General features: G+C 38.9%; 1 protein-coding gene across 8 annotated transcripts in view; it reads left to right on the top strand.

Annotated features, from left to right (window-relative positions):
• LOC149152112 (putative ABC1 protein At2g40090) overlaps positions 1 to 20,408 on the top strand; it is a 270,264-nt gene that overhangs the window by 69,732 nt on the left and 180,124 nt on the right. For 4 of the 8 annotated variants that reach the window (XM_089439156.1, XM_089439160.1, XM_089439158.1 and 1 more), the window contains exon 2: positions 12,901 to 12,975. The exons of the other annotated variants lie outside the window; for them this stretch is intronic. In XM_089439156.1, the coding sequence (XP_089295282.1) occupies positions 12,974 to 12,975 (2 nt within the window). In that variant the 5' untranslated portion in view covers positions 12,901 to 12,973. The remainder of the gene's footprint in view (positions 1 to 12,900; positions 12,976 to 20,408) is intronic. 8 annotated transcript variants of the gene reach the window in all.

Genomic DNA, 20,408 nt, shown 5'->3' with positions numbered 1-20,408 from the left:
TTGGGGTACTCATATCCATTGACTTATCATTCATTGGTGACTCCACACATATTTGGTCTCCTCCAATCGTTGGAAGTTCGTAAATAGAAGGGAGCCTTAGCATTAGGGTTTGGTGTCTTTTAAGTTACATTCTTGTGTTCTCTGGCTTTCTTTTAATTTATACACCACATAGATGCTTATGTCGTGAATCCATCCACGTCAGGAGAGATTAGTCCCGACACCAAGTTAAATTAAATTAGTACAGTACGTCTAATTTATTATTGCAACCTCACCATATATAATGTGATAGAGCGAGATATTTTTTTTGTATTGTCCTGTTATGTATGTATGGTGTGACTGTCACAAGAGTGGCTCCACACGATGCAAACTTATATAGTGATATATATAAAATTATATTTGGTAAACATTATTTCATTGGGTAAGGTTGTTGTCTAATTATTGATTAATATTTTATTATTTTATTTTCACCTCTTTTAATACTTCGGTACATTGAAATTTCTTCAACCTAATTTGTTTGTTGAAATTGTAATTTTAATGTTTTGTATCATCTTGAAATTGTGATTTCAATGTTCTGTGTCAGAATTAAAATAAATTAGTTAAAATAAAGTCAACAAATGCTCCCTTAAATACTTGTGATATAGCTATATAGGCCACATTAAGAATACAAATATTAATGCTATTGATATTGTTATATGAGCCACATTAGAATACAAATATTAATGATTGATATTGTTATATGGGCCAAATATTAATGATTGATATTGTTATATTGTTACCAGGAATAGTGTCTATGCAGAGCTGCTAATCCCATTAAGGGTGGTAGCAACCTTAGAAACAAACAGAGTAATGCTACTTTTGTATTCCTTTACGACTAATGCATAAGAGAAGAATGAAGACAACAACCTCAATTTTGCGCTTGGTTCCTCACTTGATTTTTCTCCCTTCTGATAGATCCTTGCCGCTTGTTTCCTCGTCAACCTAGCTCCAAAAAACACCTATGAAATCAAAGCAGCACAATACTATCCGAGAACAGAGATCTACTAGCATAAACAATATAAGATCAGATGTATATTGACCATACACAAACATATATCATGAAATATGCAAGAGCATGGAGGAAAACTTAAATAGCTTTATTGGTATCAAGAAAAGAACAGGGGAGGATTACAACCAATTGTTCTGACCCAGCGTCATCCTCTCAGCAAAAAGCCCTTCTTCACCTCATGAAAAGCTTAGATCACCCAACACTATGATTTTGCAGCAAGAAACCAACAACACTTCCTTATAAGATACAAAATTCCAACCTCTGGATCTCTGGGATGAGGGATCCATATATAGATGTTTGCAAGGAGGGTGAGTCAGCTTCTGGGTTTTGATTAGTATCCTCTCTTTGATAGTTCTTGATTCCACTTGGAGAATGAGGATATCTTACTCATCCCTGGGCGAATTCAGGGAGGCAAGTGTCACAGGAGAAGTTTCTTGAAGATTTCAAGATCATCCACTTAGCAAACTGTTTCCGCCATTTGTGTACTCTCGTCCATCGCACTCCATAGAAGGGATTTTCAGTATGCATCGCACCTCCCGTGTGAATTTAGGTGGGATGCATCGCACCCTCAGCACTGGGTAATCAGTATGGTCCAGTTTTGACCAGTTCTGAGTAGTTTTTCATGGAGAACTTCTGGGAGATGATGTAATCAGCTGACCTTGTTCTTTTAGGGGATGGAACAACACTTTTAGGGACTTAGGAGCCCTTGGTTTATGGACATATATGATTGCGGTTACAGTGCCCAAAAATGTCTATAACAGTTGCCCCCTAAAACATGAGGTCGTTAATTTTTGATGTCGGGTGAAATGCTTTATCATGAGGATCCGAAGTTTTTCGAGCTGGAAGGCGACTTGTAATAAGATACAATACAACACATTATCTTCATAATATTTTTCATTTCCTGGCTGAGTCGGGCATTCCCATGCTCAGCTTTATAAATTCATTTTCATGTACATAGGACAGACAATCGTCTGAGTGCAGACTGATGATTCCGGTAGAGCCATCATCCCTTAGGTTGGATGATTATCTGTGCAGCAATGATGTACACTGGATGTCTTTATTTCCCTGAATGTATCTCGCAGCCCGGATGGATGAAACTAGATCCGGGGTCTTCAATCTCGTTCGATCTTCACTCGAAGTACAAGTCAATCCATGTGAGAGATGTTCTGGAGTCGAACATGGAAAGACATTGCCTGATTACCAGCCAATGATGTAAGCTGTTAACAGGCACGAGAGGAATCACCGATAATGATGATGACCCTCAAGGTACTGCAGTACAATTCGCATGGTGTGAAAGAGGGACTTGGCGTCGAACACCATGCAAAATCTTTCAGTCGAAGGCCAGTGATGTAAACCTGTCGCCGGAAGTGAGAAACTTGCCATTGAGGCATGCAAGCTTCAAAGTACTGGAAGGGTTGTTCCTAAATCAACTTCTTGGATAATGAGCTGATGTCGACAAGAAGCGATCCGTCACAGGAGGGCCTTAATGAATCCCACATCTATGACACGGAATAGAGCAAATGATTTTAATGGAGGTGAAAACGATCTGAGGATACAAGGTTCAGGATGGCGGTCATGAAAAGATGGAGTGTGAATGTATTGCAGCGGATGAGACACAGGTGAATCCTCTGAGCGACTTCTCTTGAACATACCGGCGACACTGACATGATGGATTGGTAGCGTTAACCCCAAATGTGGATGGTGTGATGGACCAATGGTGATGTGACCAGTGAACGGAACAACCCAACCCGACTTGGATGCGGAGTGAAAGTGTCATGTTCAAGAGCGACTTGCTACCAACAAAGTTTTTTCAAGTTTTCTTCCCAATTTTCCCCAGTCATTGCTGACCAGTACCTTTTTATTTTTGTCAAGCTTGAGGAGGATAACATATGCTTGTTCTATAATCTGCCCTTCGGGCAAACCCATCGCTATGTTTTAACGAGCCTAGCGATAGTGAAACTCGTTCTTGTCTGTAAGGACAAGTTTGTTGCTATTAGGTTTTAATGAGTTTAACGACAAAGATAACTCGATCCTTTTCAATTTTAGAGAGTCTGAAAGGGACGTAAAGGAAACTCCAACAATCCCTTTTTTGTCATATAATCCCTTAGGTCTGAAAAAGTATAAAACAATACGAAAGGGATGAATTTTCGGTAATTTTAACGAGCCGAACAAGACAAGCGCTCGATCTTTTTGTGTAATAATCCCTCGGGTCCAAAAAGATTAAAATATAAAGGAGGGATAGCACTTCCGGTCGCTTTAACGAGCTGGAGAGGCCAATTGCTCGGCAATCTTTTCATATTTTACGAGTTAGATGAAAAGAGCTTAAAGGAGACTCGCTTTTTGAGGAACGAGTGATAATTTCAGATAGCAACTGATTCCAGGTAAGGTTTGGAATTTTCCAATCATGGCAGTGTCACAAGGATGGCTAACTGTATCACTTTTTGCAGTTGTTCCTCAAAAGGGTAAACAATCAAATGGAGGTGAATGATCGGCCAATATAGAGTGGAGGTGATGATGAGAACACGACCAAGGCTTCAAAGGCTGATGATAAGGCATTCACGATGGTTATTTACCGGAACTTGGTTCATTTTTTAATGAGCTTAAACTCTGGGGGAAACATTTGCTCATTGCTTATGTTTATTTTTTAACGAGCTTGAATTCCGCGTTTAAACTGCTTGAGGCGGGTTTATTTTTTAACGAGCTTGAACCCTGCGGTAACACTGCTCGTGATAAGTTTGCATGCCCCCAGCATAATAACACAAATCGAGGTGCATGCCCCCGAAGCTTCATTGCATTCAACTCGATGTTTGGAATGAAGGTTTACCTCCGAGATCTTTGAAAGTCTCGACTTGGATTTTACGAGACCATAATCAAAGACTCGATTTGGAAAGGGAGTTGTTTCATTTTTTAACGAGGTTGACACAGTAAAAGAACTATCCTCATGACTCCTTGTTTCATTTTTTAACGAGGTTGACACAAGATAAGAATTGTCCTCGGAATCCACCGTATTTACAGTATTTGATAGAAAATAAAAAATTGAAGGATGATTAAGGTCGCTGGAATAATCTTTGTGGTAATCCGGAAAACGGGAACGATGGTGGTGATCTTCCCATGGTGCATCTCCTATCATCATTGACTGAATGATTCCTTTGTCTGTAGAATGTACATGCGACCAAGGATCGGAAGAGGTACCATATTCCTTAGACCTATCTATCCAAACACTCAATGAGCATTGATTTGGGTCTGCCCCCTAGGCCAAGAAAATTGATTGCTACAAAATTTCTATAATGGTGATGATCCATGCTGTCAAAATGTACAGGAATGTTCCGAATCTAGAAGATATCATATTGCAGGGTCCCACCGTGGCCACTTCCGCTAGATTGTTTGGAGGCAGTAGGGAAAAAATCCCCATTAATGTAGGGTCTTTTAGTAGGCCTACTCTGACATTTTGAAGCAACTGAGAGCTTCCATGGATCATTGGAATGCTTCCCGTAACTTGTGAACTGTTGGGGAGAAATGTTTGTTGGTCGACGATTGTAATTCCTCCTTGGAAGGGAAATGCAATCTTCCTGAAATAGGTCGACATGACGGCGGCCATGGCATATATCCAGGGCCTTCCTAGTAGGATGTTATAATCCAGGTTTCCGTCGATAACTTCAACATCAATTTATACTGTTTTGCCCCCCAGTTCGACTTGCAAGTTACTTAATATCCCATATGGGGTGTATGTTCATCCATCAAATGCTTTTAACGTCGTTGACGATCGCGACAAGGGTGGTGAGCCTAAATTTTTCCAGCAACTCATTGACATAATACATATAGATGCCCCCTCATCAATAATTGTTCGATGAACAGTTTTGTTGAGGGCTTTCACTTGAATTAGGAAAGCTAGTTGAGCTGGTAACTGAGGGTCATATCCTTTGTGATTAAAGGATACAAGATTGGAATCCGTTGGGTCTATCCCACCTATTGCTGATGATAAAGCCTACTTTTAGGAGGGGCAACTTTGCAGTACCTCAAGTGTCAACATAGCGGACGGCGATTGGGCCAGATCCTCCACTATATTATAATGCTGTGCTGCTCTGGCACGAGGATTAAATGTCAATTTGTGTACTACTCCCTTTGGCGGCCTTATCGTCAGTTTAGGAATGATGGGTGGCACAACTTTGGTCGAAGTTGTTATCGAACTACTAGGTCGATATTTATCCTTGTTGTTCGACAGCTGTGGATTCCCGTAATCTTTATTCCTTGTTGTTATCAAAGCATCATTTTGTTGCTTCGAAACTGACAACATTAGCACTTGGGACGGGGAAGCATTATCACTGGCAACGAGATTTGTTCCTGGATTCGGAAACGGATCAGTTAATACCACCGAGGTTTTTGAATTCTTGAAGAATTTTTTAATCTTAGTTTTATATGGACAATCGCTCGTCCAATGATCCTCATCACATATAAAGCATGGATGACTGGGTTTCCTATTTCCGGAGGGGTTTGCAGAAGATTTTTTAGGAGACGACTCTTCCCGCTTTTTCTTCTTCCCTTTCTTTTTCTTCTTGCCTCCTGGTTGCTTGGTTTCTTTGCCTTTGTCAGTTGAGACGACATCTACTTCCGAGGCAAGAAGTTCCTCATTTGCATTTTGACTAGAAATCTTATGGGCCTTTTTAGACGTAGCCTTCGTTGATTTTGTGTCTGTTGTACCAATCACGCCATCGCCGACATGAGAGTCTTTGTTTGATTTAGGAGGGGGAGGAACGGAAAATTTTGGTCTAGGAGCATTAGGTATTTTGTCGTAGAGCGTGCCAGACTGAGTATAGATCAAGTCTAGATATTTTGCACGAGCAATAACTTTCTCTTCAGTGACGACTCCTCCCTTTGCCACATCTTCTGTAATGGAAGGTAACAATGACTTAATAAACCATTCAGCTAAAAGCTGATCAGGAACGTAGGTTTTTACCATTCTATGACGACGTCGCCACTCATGAATATGATCGGATATGTGAGTGGCCGTCGTTTGCTTGAAATTGGTAAGAAGTTCTGTTCCCGTTTCATACCTTATAGGTAACTGAAAATGGGTTAAAAAGGTTGTGGCTAGGGTACTGAAGTTATCAAATGAAGCTCTAGGTAATTCGATATACCATTTTGCTGCCGGACCAGTTAACGTTCTCTGAAAAAGGCGAAGCCTAATTGAATCATCGTTTAGAGTGTTAGATGAACACCATAGATGAAATGTCATCATATGATTCGACGGGTCTTCACCCGGATTTCCATTAAATTTAAGAATATTTGACGGAAGTTTATGCGGAATCGCCGGCCACCAAGGGGCTTAAGCAATTGGATCATTAGTCAGCCGGTTTAGATCTGGTAATTCTAGAGTTGCTACAAAGGGCAATTATTGATTCAGGCTAGGTGAAGCATACCCAGGATAAGATGGAATCACCTGAGCAGTGGATCTTTGCATACCAACATAATGTATTTGATGCTGGTAACCTTGATAAGGTTGATGGGCATAACCATTATAGTATGGTTGTTGATAACTGCTTTGGAAATGCGGTTGCCCATTACTTACAAAGACTTGTTTCTCAAGTCCTTGATATGATTGCTGGAATTGCGGTTGTTGAGATTGAACCAGCCATGGTTGTTGGACCATTTGCTGTTGTCCAATATTGGACGATTGACCAAGATGAGGAGTCATAGTACTCGTTTGAGCCTGAGTTGCTCTAGATAAGGAGGCACTAACCTGAGGTTGTGGTTGAATCGCTGGGACGAGAGGCTGTTGTATTGCAACTTGAGAAACTTGGGGTTGAGATACAACAAGTAGCGCTTGTACTTGCGATGCAGTCATGGTAGCAGGTATAGTGGGAGTATTCGACACAGGATGGACTGGTTGCATTGAATATACAACCCTTGGTTGCTGAGGTAGTATTGGTGCCCAACCGCTGGATGTCATTCCAGTTTGACCTGAACTTTGTTGTAAACTCCCATATGGTTGTTCTCCGGGATGGAACAATGAAAAGTCATATTGTCCTCCATATGGTGGAAATCTAGTACTTAAAGGGTAGATTGGCCTTTGAAGACACATTGGATCAATTTGTTGAGTTTCAACATAAGAAATACCAAATGAGAATTCAGATGAAGAAATAGGAACTAATCATGTCGTCGAAACAGTCCCTGATTGGACTCCAGCTTCTTGTTGATAACTTGCCGGGACAGATGGTATACCGGTGAACATCATTGGAGTAGCAGCAGGAGGTTCTGCCACTGCTGCGTCGGATGACACGGTCCTAGATGTTGATGGTTGTTCAGACATATCTAGTCTATCCAAAAGATTTCCTAGTGATTCTACAAGAACTTGCGATGAAGGGAGACTAACTTCTAAGACCAACGAGGGAACGGTGACGTTATTCTGATTAAAATTAATTTTAGATGCTTTGAAACAACTTGTTTTTTCAATTTTTAAGAGTCGAGAAAAAGACAAAAGATGACTGTAGTCGCTTTCGATTTTTAATGAGCCTGAAGTGACAAGTGCTCAGATGGACCTTTTCGTTTAAGGAGTCTGAAAAGGAATGAAAGAGACTGCTCTGGAAATCTAGACAGAGGGATTACCAAACCAATCGCAAAACTGCAGAATACTTTTTACGGTACGGCAGTCAATCTTCCCGAATGTTGTGTTCAGTGCATTACGATTGATAGGGCGGCAGACACGGCTTCCTACGGATAAAAGATAAAGCCTATTGTGGTCTCCCAATATATACTTGACGGTACGTGGGAGCACAAGTCCGTATTGGCACTTGTCATCTCAAAGTGGAGGAATCACCCAACCAACAATGAAAGCAACAGTTACCACGTTTTACGACGCCGGAACATGTCTCTAGCCTAGACTTCTAAATGTTGTGCGTTAGGTTCCAAAGCGTTTTTAGATTCATTGAATTTATTTTATAGTTGATCTTGCTTAAGAAATTTTCCTTTCAGGTTCACCGCGTGATGTAGATGTACAATTCCTAAAATGCAGTCTAAGATGATAAACAATCGTTTAATCTTCTTTTAGCAATGAAAATCCTAGCTACTAAGGAAAGAGAGATGATTTTCTTTCAGCATAGAGCATAGAGCACACACTATATGCACTGTCCTAAATCAAACCGACAAGCAGTCTAAATGCAAATGCACATGCATGTATTGTTTTTCAGCTTTCTTAGTGTATGTGATGATAAGAAAGCTAAGTGCAAATCTGAATTATTTCCAAAGCGACAATACTCAACAAATTTCTTTTCAAAATGAAGTGAAAGTAAGAGAGACACTTTGCGATTTCGAAATGAAAAATTGCTTTTCGACACTTTAAAAACTACTAATTCAAATCATATGCAATAGTAACTTGTATAATCGACTACCAAGAGCAAGGGGATTGTCTTCTATGGCTGAAAACGACAGCTACGACACTTTCAGATCAAAGAACGACCGCTCGATTATGCTACTTTTTTGCAAAAGAGAACCGAAAATGATGCAAAATACATAAAAACACTTACAGTTCTTTGCACTATGGAGGCGGAAAGATGTAAAGGAAGGGGGTTTTTACAGAGATACACTGACCATAGACAGCTAAACTCCAGAATAGGACTGAAAACAGTGAGTGAAAAACCAAAGCCTTAAGGTAGAGTTAACCTTATCTGACCAGCGCACCTGTTACATAGGGATCTCTGCTTTCAGCGCACCTACTGCACTCGGGAAGTGCGATGCAAGCAGACTGCCTTTAAGGCAGGGTGCGATGGTACCAGTACGAGACTTTGAATGAGTTTTTACTCACAATTTGCAATCCAGTTCGGGGATTTAAGCCAAGAAAGCAATGTTCAGTATATGCAAATCACAGAGGTGGATCTAAGGAGGTTACTAGAGCTACCACTCAGGGCAATTAGTCTGTTTGTAGATCGATTGTTTAATTCATAAACAAAACCCGGAGATTGACTGAAGCAGCATTGATCTACTTTGCATTCGTAAAACAAATGCAGTTCGAAGGCTAGCTGGCTTGGCTTCAGGCTCCGTCTGTAAGTTTATAAAAGAAACAAAGATAGGCTAACAAACAATCTAGTCGCTCCCCAGCGGAGTCGCCATTTTGTTACCGGGAATAGTGTCTATGCAGAACTGCTAATCCCACTAAGGGTGGTAGCAACCTTAGAAACAAACAGAGTAAAGCTACTTTTGTATTCCTTTATGACTAATAGATAAGAGAAGAATGAAGACACCAACCTCAATCTTGCGCTTGGTTCCTCACTTGATTCTTCTCCCTTCTGATAGATCCTTGCCGCTTGTTTCCTCGTCAGCCCAGCTTCAAAGAGCACCTGTGAAATCAAAGCAGCACAATACTATCCGAGAACAGAGATCTACTAGCATAAACAATATAAGATCAGATGTATATTGACCATACACAAACATATATCATGAAATATGCAAGAGCATGGAGGAAAACTTGAATAGCTTTATTGATATCAAGAAAAGAACAGGGGAGGATTACAACCAATTGTTCTGACCCAGCGTCATCCTCTCAGCAAGAAGCCCTTCTTCACCTCATGAAAAGCTTAGATCACCCAACACTATGATTTTGCAGCAAGAAACCAACAACACTTCCTTACAAGATACAAAATTCCAGCCTCTGGATCTCTGGGATGAGGGATCCATATATAGATGTTTGAAAGGAGGGTGAGTCAGCTTCTGGGTTTTGATTAATGTCCTCTCTCTGATAGTTCTTGATTCCACTTGGAGAATGAGGATGTTTTACTCATCCCTGGGCAAATTTAGGGAGGCAAGTGTCACAGGAGAAGTTTCTGGAAGATTCCAAGATCATCCACTTAGCAAACTGCTTCCGCCATTTGTCTACTCTCGTCCATCGCACCCCATAGAAGGGCTTTTCAGTATGCATCGCACCTCTCGTGTGCATTTAGGCGGGATGCATCGCACCCTCAGCACTGGGCAATCAATATGGTCCAGTTTTGACCAGTTCTGAGTAGTTTTTCATGGAGAACTTCTGGGAGATGATGTAATCAGCTGACCTTGTCCTTTTAGGGGATGGAACAACACTTTTAGGGACTTAGGAGCCCTTGGTTTATGGACATATATGATTGGGGTTACAGTGCCCAAAAATGTCTATAACATATATGGGCCACAGGCTGAGGGTGTCATTTCATGTATGGGTATTATGAATACAAATATTGATGATCCATATTGTTATATGGACCACAGGTTGAGGGTGTCATTCCATGTATGGGTCTCAACGCGTCATTTCATGTATGGGTTAGGTTATACCAGTACAACCACTTTAAAAATACAAATATTAATGTGATTGATATAGTAGGTTTGATTTGTATCTATATAAATATATAACAAAAAAATTATTGTAACAAAAATATTCTTATGACTTAATAATCTTAGAGTGGGATAAAAAGACGAAAGATATATAAATATATAACACAAAATTATTGTAACAAGAATATTTTTACGACTTAATAATCTTAGAGTTGGATAAAAAGATGAAAGATAAAAAAACATAAATAAAGAATATAAGGCAGTTTTTCTAAAATTAAATATGCTTTGAAAATCCCTAAAAATTTAAAATCAACAAATGCTCCCTTAAATACCACCTTAACTAGAAATAGGAATATTATAGGAATGTTATTGCCATCTTTATTGTTATAGCATGTTACATCGATGTTATAGAGCCCATACAAAGCGACATGCCACCCTGGTGTATCAGCTAGCTAAATATGCATGTGTAGCACAATGTATAAACTTTCCCTGCTTCATTGTATGGCGGTGGACTATATTTATCCCTTGTCGTTATGATAAACGAATAATTCATGGCTACGAAGCAATTTATTTGAGTGTGCATGGGTATGGTGCAAGAGACCTGTATGATTTTGGACGTGTTAGACTTTTACGATAATATGTTGAGAACGATTTTGGATATATGTGTTGGATTGTTATGATAATATATTGAATTCTCAAACGTATAACACGGTACAATTTCTATTGGTTATGTTGCTTTGGATGTTGGTATTTGATATGGTCCTGGGGTATACACAATGGTTTTATCTTAGGGGTGTTATGCTTTACATATCTTTTAGTGCCACGTGAGTTTACAATGGATGAAAAGTGTGATGTTGGAGGGCTCGATGTTTTTTTCACAAAGAAAAAATTCGTAACTATTCTATTAAAAAATCAGTTACATGTTACATAAACTGGTAGTATCAACTACTGTTCAGTCCATAAAACTATTACAAGCTGCCACAAGTCAAAACTGCAGTTGATCACAGTCCCATAAAACCATGAAAAACATCAGTGATGAAACTAGTGTCCACACAGTAGGAGGGCTCGATGTTAAAATAGAATGGTCTATGATCTGTGATTACTTGGATTGCTATTGAAATAAAAATAAAATGATGTCATATCGTATCTAAAAAATAAACTCATTTGACTGAAAGAGGCCAAATTCTTGTGAGGAAAGATGATGATTTTGATTGCTTATTCATCGTTGGCATTCTCACATCTGGAAAGTCATTACTTGTTATGGAGGTCGCTATGATTATAAAGGTAAATGTTGCTCAAGCGATCTATTCTACTTCCAAAGATGGATATGATGTGACGTGTTCTCTGATGTCACATTTCATCAAGCGGGCTACTATTACAGCGAGAGATGGAAGTGATGTGTCAATTTCTCTATTGTCACATCTCTTCGAGTGAGCTACTTTGCACTGGTCATTATTCTGATACGGTGGGCTGGGGTGAAAGACGTGACATGTTCTCTGTATCTTGAGCTATTCTAATATTTAGCTATCCCTTAACCTGTTCTCTAGATTCCTAAACTTCTTGTTAAATAATTTTAGCTTTGACATCTTAAATAATAAGAAGTATGATAATTTAAAATTATAAATTCCTAGGGATGTTTCTTATGTTTTAACTGTGAATTTTTAAAGGAGATTCCCATGACCATAACATAAAATTATAAATTCCTACAGGATGTGTTTTAGCTATGTGATTTTTTAAAGGAGATTCCCATAGATAAGCTGCTTACTAGTTTTTGGGGTCAAATTTGCACTAAGCAGATGTGAAAACGTACTAAGCAAGTGTTCTTTCTATGTAGACACTGATTGTAATAATGTTTGATGGGTAGTTGAAGGACAACATCACAAGGATTATCTGTTATCTGAAAATTTCATGTGTTAGTTGAATTACATGCACTATTTTCCTTTACCGAGAAAGGTCTTCCTATTGGTTTTTAACGAGAAAAGTAATAAGTTTTTTTTTTGAAGATGGAGAAATTAAATTTAATTTTTTTCAATGTTTTGAAATTTACACATCTACTACGACATTTCTGCCCTTCGCACCCAAACGTTCAAATAAATCTGTTAGATGGCTATCTGAAGGGAGAGTGTTTCCTTGGAATATGTTAATCTAAAATCTAGAGAATGCTTTTTGTTTGAAATATTTTTATACAGAAATTTAATTTTGATTAATGGTAGAATGGAATTGTTTTATGCTTTTGGTCATCTGCCAAAAGCCTACTAGAAAGTGTTGCTTTTTTGAAATATGTCAATTACCCAATTTAGAAAATACTTTTGATTTGAAATATGTCAATTACCCAATTTAGAAAATACTTTTGATTTGAAATACGTTCACATTTTAGATTTTGTTTGAATCACTTTTTTGGGGGCATGTGTTGATTTAGGAAGTCTCTATTCTCAATTCTTAATTCGTGTAGAAGAATTATTAATTGATATTAAAGTATCACATGAAAAAATTATGGATCCATATTAAGGTATCATTTAGATGACTTTTATCCTATCTAATGCGCTATTATTTTTGTGTTACAGAGTGATGTAATTTTACAACAGAATACTTTGGAGCGTTATAACAACTTATGGTGATTTTTACATCCATAAACATATGTACGTATATCAAAAACATCACATCATCAAAACATATACCAAAAACATTCGCTCAACCAAAGAATAGAGAAGGATACATAGCCCACATTTGATTCACCAGTTTTCATGTAGCTTCATCAGACCCAAAGCGTTTCCACTGCACTTTAATTTGTTTGATTGCTTGGTTTCGGAGTATGATCATCTTTCTTTGCAATATACACTAAGGTTCTTGTTGGAATTATCCATCTGGTTCCATCTGCAATACAAACCAATCAATCACCTCACCCTCATCAATAGAACTATACTTTACCGCAATCCTTGTCGGATCACTAGACTCTAAACAAGCATGGATGTCACTGGATTTCTCCACCTACATTGTGAGAAATTTACTATCTCTTAGTCTCTAGGATTGACCGCAATCCACAGTCCGATTCAGGGATCACTAGGCCATAATTGAGACTCCACTTTCTAGGTTTTATTGTATATCCTTCCATTCACCGTCTAATGATTCCTAGCCCTAATCAAGGGCACCCACCTCTAGGCATTACTGTATATCTCGCCATTCACCGGTCAAGGATTCCTAGGCCCAATCGAGGCAACACAAAATCCGGCTTTACCGCAACCCATAATTCGGTTCAGGGGTTACTAAGACAAGGCTTTACCACAATCCACAATTTGGTTTAGGGATCACTAGAGCATGTGTTCTTTCTTTCAGAGATCCACCTCACTCAGTTTCGAATTCATCGGACAATCTAGCTCAACCAAAACATGAGAACCCCATCACACCATGGCTATCCAAAAATGGCAACGCTAGGTTGAAAAATATTGTCACACTTGGCAAAACCCATGCCCATAACAATGAGAGAACCAACACATGCATAACCATGCATGCCAAAACTAGCAAGGAAATCACACATGCAAATCGATACCTGCAAATAATTCTGCTGTAGCTGCTTGATCCTGCTCTTCCTTGCTTGATGCTTGCTTTCCTTTGCTTTTCTTGAGCCAATGCTGAAGTGCTCCAATAAAACTCTAAGTGTCCAAGAGTGAGAGAGAGAGAGAATAGATAGAGAGCTCCAAAATTGAACTGACAGAATGTACCAATTGATCCTTAGACACTTTTTTTTATTAATGAAGCCTTTATTTTATTCATTTTTCATTATTTTCCTTCATTTTTTGCCTCACATGCAACTTGTGACCTTTCACCTTCATTTTCTCATAATTTCCATTATTTTCATAAATAAAATGGCAGTTAATGCTTCATGCTTTTCGAAAGCATTCACCAATTTCTTTAGCTAGAGTAAACCAAATGAATACCCACACTATGATGTTTTTCCCAACATCTAACTTTGAACAAGTGTCCCATAACCGTGGTTATTATTTTGCCTTTATTAATTTTATTTATATGGAATTTTTACCAGGGTTGTTACAGAACCCTCCCTCGTGGGGAAACACTGTCCTCGGTGTTCAATCACATCTACAACCAATAAAGATTGCTGTAAGCAAAACATACTGCCTATGGAGCTTTATAACTTAGTTCAATGTAGTGTTTACAATGATCAACCTGCTGAAAAGCAAACCAACATAACATAACCACATGACAACCATAATGATATGACACCCATACAGCTTATTGAAGCTTTATAACACAACTCATAACGGTATTTACATCCATATACATATGTACATATATAAAAAACATCACACCAAAACATATACCAAAAACATTTGCTCAACCAGCGAATAGAGAATGATACATAGCCCACATTTGATCCACCATCTCCTATGTAGCTTTATCGGGCCCAAAGTGTTTCTACTGCACTTTAACTTGCTTGATTGCTCGGTTCCAGACCATGATCATCTTTCTCTGTAGTATACACGGAGGTTCCGATTGGAATTCTCCATCTGACTCCACCTGCAATACAAACCAATCAATCACATGATCAACTTCTTTAACATATTTCTTAAGCAATGACACGTGGAAAACATCATGGAATTTCACTGTTGGAGGCAGTGCAAGTTGATAGGCTAATGGTCCAATCCTTCAAGAACCTTGAAAGGTCCACAAAATCGAGGTGTCAACTTGGCACATGATCCAATCCACAATGAGCTCTTCTTTGACTTGATGTGCAAATACACCTGCTCCCCAACCCGAAACTCCTTAAACAATTTGTTCTGATTTGCATAGTTTTTCTGCCTGTCCTGTGTTGCCTTCAGATTCTTCTTGATAATCTGCATTTGTTGTTCCATCTCTGTCAACATATCCGGTCCAATCAACACCCTGTTCACTAGATCACTCCAACTGATGGGAGTATTACAACTCTGCCCATACAATGTTTCGAACGAACTCATCCTCAAAGATTCCTGATACCCATTGTTGTAAGCGAACTCAATCAGTGGAAGATATTCTTCCCACTTTTGTCGTTGATGCATCACATACATCCTCAACATGTCCTCTAATATCCTGTTGACCCTCTTTGTTTGTCCATCTGTCTGCAGATGATAAGCTGTACTGAAGGCCAACTCTGTCCCTAAACCTGCAAACAACTCATTCCAAAACTTGGAAGTGAGTTTAGCATCCATGTATGACACAATCTTTTTCGGAACACCATGCAAGCGCACTACATTTCTAATGAAGACTTGTGCTATATCACTAGCTGAATAAGTAGTCTTCACTGGAATGAAGTGCGCTACCTTTGTCAACCTGTGCACCATAATCATGATGGAATCATGTTGTCTAGAAGTCCTCGACAAATTTGTGATGAAATCCATGGAAATGACCTACCATTTCCACTATGGAATCACAATCGGCTATAGTAGGCCACTTGGATGCTTACATTCTGCCTTCACCTGCTGACCGTCCAAACATCTAGCTACAAACTTTGCCACGTCCTTTTTCAGATTCAACTAATAATAAAACTTCTTCACTGTTGTCAATGTCTTTTGATACCCTGGGTGACCTGAATACAGTTTCATGTGAAACTCTCTCAAGAGTATTCTTGAGATCACTACCGCTTGACACACATCCTGTCCCTAAATCTGATTAAGCCATATGTTGTAAGACGATAGTCCACATCCTGATCACTTGTACCCTGTTGTAATATGTGCATAAGCTCCGTGTATCTGTCATCCTGTGCTTCTGCCTGTATGATCCGATCCTGTCGGTTTGTCCCATAAGAATTCATAACTGCTGTATGGTTCACCTGTACCCCCATGCTAAGAGCATATGCAACCTTTTTCTCTTTACCCTTGATGTACCTGATCTCAAAGTCGAACTCACTGATTGTGACCAACCATCTAGCTTGCCTAGCATTCAAGTTTCTCTGATCGAACAAGTATCTCAACCCACTGTGATCACTCATCAATACAAACCTCCTGCCAAGAAGATATTGCCTCCACATCTTCAATGCATGGACGATCTTTGCCAACTCAAGATCACGTGTCTGATAATTCTGCACATGCTCATTCAATTTCCATGACTCATAGTGCACTACTTGTCTTTCTTGCATAAGAAATTTACCAAGTTCTCTCTTGCAAACATCTACGCATACCACAAATTCTTCGTCTGGATATGCAATCTTTAACATTGGAGCATTTGTCAACAATTGTTTCAATTGCTCAAAACTAGCTGCACATTCCTGTCATTTCAAATTTATTACATTTCATTTGCAATGAAGTAATAAGATATGCAATGCGAGAAAAGTTCTTGATGAACCTCCTATATTAATTTGCTAACCCCATGAATGATCTTACCTATCCACATTTCTAGGAGCTTCCCATTCCATGATAGCTCTTATCTTCTTTAGATCCATTACTATACTTTCTTTGGAAACAATGTATCTCAAGTAATGTACCTCTGTACGAAAGAAACCACATTTGCTAAGCTTGGCATACAACCGAGGTTCTCTTAGCAATCTCAACGCTGCTGCTAAATGCTAGACATGTTCTTCCTCATTCCTAGAATATATCAAGATGTTATCAATGAATACAATAACAAACTTGTCTAGATAAGGACACAACACACATCATCATACACATAAAGGTAGCCAGAGCATTAGTCAAACCAAATGGAACTACAACAAACTCATAATACTCATACCTAGTCTGGAAAGTTGTCTTGTATGTCCTCTTCCTTAATGCGTACTTGATGATATCATGATCTCATATCTATCTTCGAGAACACTGTTGCTCCCTTCAACTGATTAAACAAGTCACAATCCTTGGCAACAAATACTTGTTCTTGATGCTCACTTTGTTTAACTTTTTGTAATCAATGCATAGTTTAAATGTACCGTCCTTCTTCTTCACAAATAATGCCGGTGCACCCCAAGGTGATACACTTGGACTATTGTATCCCTTGTCAAGCATTTCTTTAATTTGCAACTTCAGCTCTACTAACTCTGGTGTGCTCATTCTATATGGTGCATTTGATGCTGATGTTGCTCCTAGTACCAACTCAATAGAAAAGTCTAGTTCTCTATGAGGTGGCAACTCTAAAATATCTGCAGGAAATACATCCTGAAACTACTGTAAGATCGGGTACTTGCTCAATACCTACACATTCTCAACATCTTTACCTTTATCATTAGAAATATGCACTGCAAATAAAACACACCATTTTCTGCGACTATGCTTTTCCTTCATAATTGTCACCATCCTAATTGATGTTGCTTTCTTCTTATCCTACAATATTCTTTGTTTTTCATTGTCATCCAAGCACTCAATGGCTTTGTCATAACAATCTACCCTGATCCTATGAAGATATAGCGAGTCCATACCCAATAGCATACTATATGATCCCAATGACAATACATTCAAATGTGTTGATGTAGGTATAGAATTCAACTCAAAAGCACAAACTCTTACTCAATGATGAATTATCCTCTTTGTCGTTGTAGCCAACTACACTAACCAAGATTTTGCATGCACCTTTTCGTTCAAACCAAACTTATCCACCAAGTCAAGGTTAGCATAACTATAACTAGATTCAAGGTTAATCAAAATAGAAACATCTTGATTACAAAGCTTACCATCCATCTCAATGATAAATGCATGATCATTTGCTTCCATGTTATCCAGTGTTGCACAGATACGAGGAATGCTTTGCCCAACACCCCCAACAGTTTGTGCCTCCTGTGCATTATAGATTTGAGGCCTACCACCCTAATTCTACACACAATCCCTTCTAAGATGCTCCTTACCACATGTCCAACACTGCAACCGTCTTGTACCATCACTTTTATTCTGCTGTTGTGACCCATGTACCCATCTAGCTACGTTGAACTTCTTCTATGGTGCAACATTCTCTTTCTCTTCTGCATTCTGAGGCCTTGTTCTTCTCGGCTTCCATTTACCTTTACCTTTGTCTTTCCCCTTCCATCCTTGCTGAGATTTTGTTTTACACTTTGACTGTTCATAACAATGCTTCAATTTCCTAATAATTTCCTCAAGTAACTAAGGCTCATCATACTCTATCCAATCTCCAAATGTTAATGACAATCTACTGACAAATATCTGAACTTTGTCCTTTTCATCCTTAAGATAGGGTACATATCTCAATAGCTCCAGGAAATTAGTTGTATACTCATCTGTCTTCGATCCCATTTTGAGCTCATAGACTTCCTTGGCTTTACTATCGTAGTACCTTTTTGACAAGTAGTTCTTCTTGAAGAGTCTCTTGAATTCATGCCAACTCAAGTCTTTTGTCTTGATATCTCTAACCCATTTTAGATCTTCCCACAAGAGGTTTGCTTTCCCTTTGAGACTGAAGATAGCTACCCTGGCCTTCATATTCTCCGTGTACTCATGTGGTTCAAATAACTTCTTCATCCCAAGTAACCAAGCCTTTGCATCCTCCGAATTCTTCAAATATCGATCAAAAGTAGGTGGCTTAACTTTATTAAACTCATCCGACAAATATCCCCTGTCACTTCTCATGTCTCTGCAACTCTGACAAACTCTGAAAGATTACCTCATTGACTTTTGCTTGTTTCTCCTGTGCCTGCATGATTATGTCATTATCTGCCTTGCAACTCCTTAATTATTCCTTCAAGCTTCTTAATGTGTCTGCTAAGTCAGAAGAATGCCCAACACCACGCTGCTCATCTGATCCATAGTTGAGTCTTGGGAACTGTAGTCTACCATCTTGCTAGTCATCTTTGTGTTTTTCTTCTTGCAAGGTATTTTATCTCAGCTAAAACAAAATATAAACATAATCGATATACACCAGTATACCCCAATATACCCCAGTATAGTTCGGGGAGGATATCTCATATGTAGGATCAACCAGACTAGCGCAAAATATGTATAAACATAATCATAACAGCATATAGATGTCATCATAACCATGGTCCAGTGATAAATGCATGACTATATCAACCACACATCATGACCTCATGCATGAAAACTACAACCATGTCAATGTATGCATAATCAACATATGTACGACATATATGCATACACGATACATATAAACAATGACATTCATAACCGGTGCATAACCGACCTATACTCGTGATAAACACATCTAACATCAACACCATCAAATTTCACATGGCGACACCACTACAATCATGGCTACCACCATGCGTACACAACAAGTACATAGACCACAAGCATAGAGAACACATATGCAACATACATTAATGCATGACCGACACACCCCCCATTCAGTCCAAGGGGTGAACCATGCTTTGATACCACTTTGTAACACCCTCCTCCCACATTTACCCAAGTTAACCAGTGCACTGGGGTAAACATGTGACGATAGGCTATTATGATCTGATTCAACTCTCCATGTACAGTTAAGGAAGTGGAATTGAAAAAACAAAACCAAACTGACTTTCTACACATATTACAGAACCTCTAGGAGCCAATCAACCTTTCCAGGTGACCAACCCTTGAGACAACTCAACATCTTATTGACCTAGAGCCTCAGTCACTCCCATGACATGGGAATGCATAGGACTGGGACCCTCCAGTCGCTCTCACAACAAGGGCATGCAAGCCACTGGGACCCTCCAGTCGCTCTAATAGCAAGGGTTTGCAAGCGACTGAGGGTTTTTTCAGTTAGTTCTGAGCTTGCGACCCCAGATTCTGTGCCATGTTTTCAGAGCCAAGACTCAGGCCACTGCCCATAACTCCATGAAACTTCCAGAAATGAAAAGTAACATCGAAACAATGATACAAATGCAAATACTAGAACAAACATTTGACTTGAACCTTACTAGCCATGACAAACATTTCATCAACATGTCACAAATATGCATTCTACAGGTCATAACAACAAATTTGAGCATAGGGGTCTCATACTTATCTGAGAATCGCTAAGAAGCATTGATGCCTTATCACATTTGTTGCATTATCATCTATTATGTCATATATTCACCTTTCATTCATTTACAATTCAAAACATGATGATAACCATACATTATCATTGTCATAAAATATACTTA

This window comes from Pinus tabuliformis, chromosome 9 (genome assembly GCF_031772625.1).
Source record: "Pinus tabuliformis cultivar Carrire ecotype Pingquan chromosome 9, CPIR1, whole genome shotgun sequence".
NCBI lineage: Eukaryota > Viridiplantae > Streptophyta > Pinopsida > Pinales > Pinaceae > Pinus > Pinus tabuliformis.
This window is presented reverse-complemented; position numbering and strand designations above follow the sequence as displayed.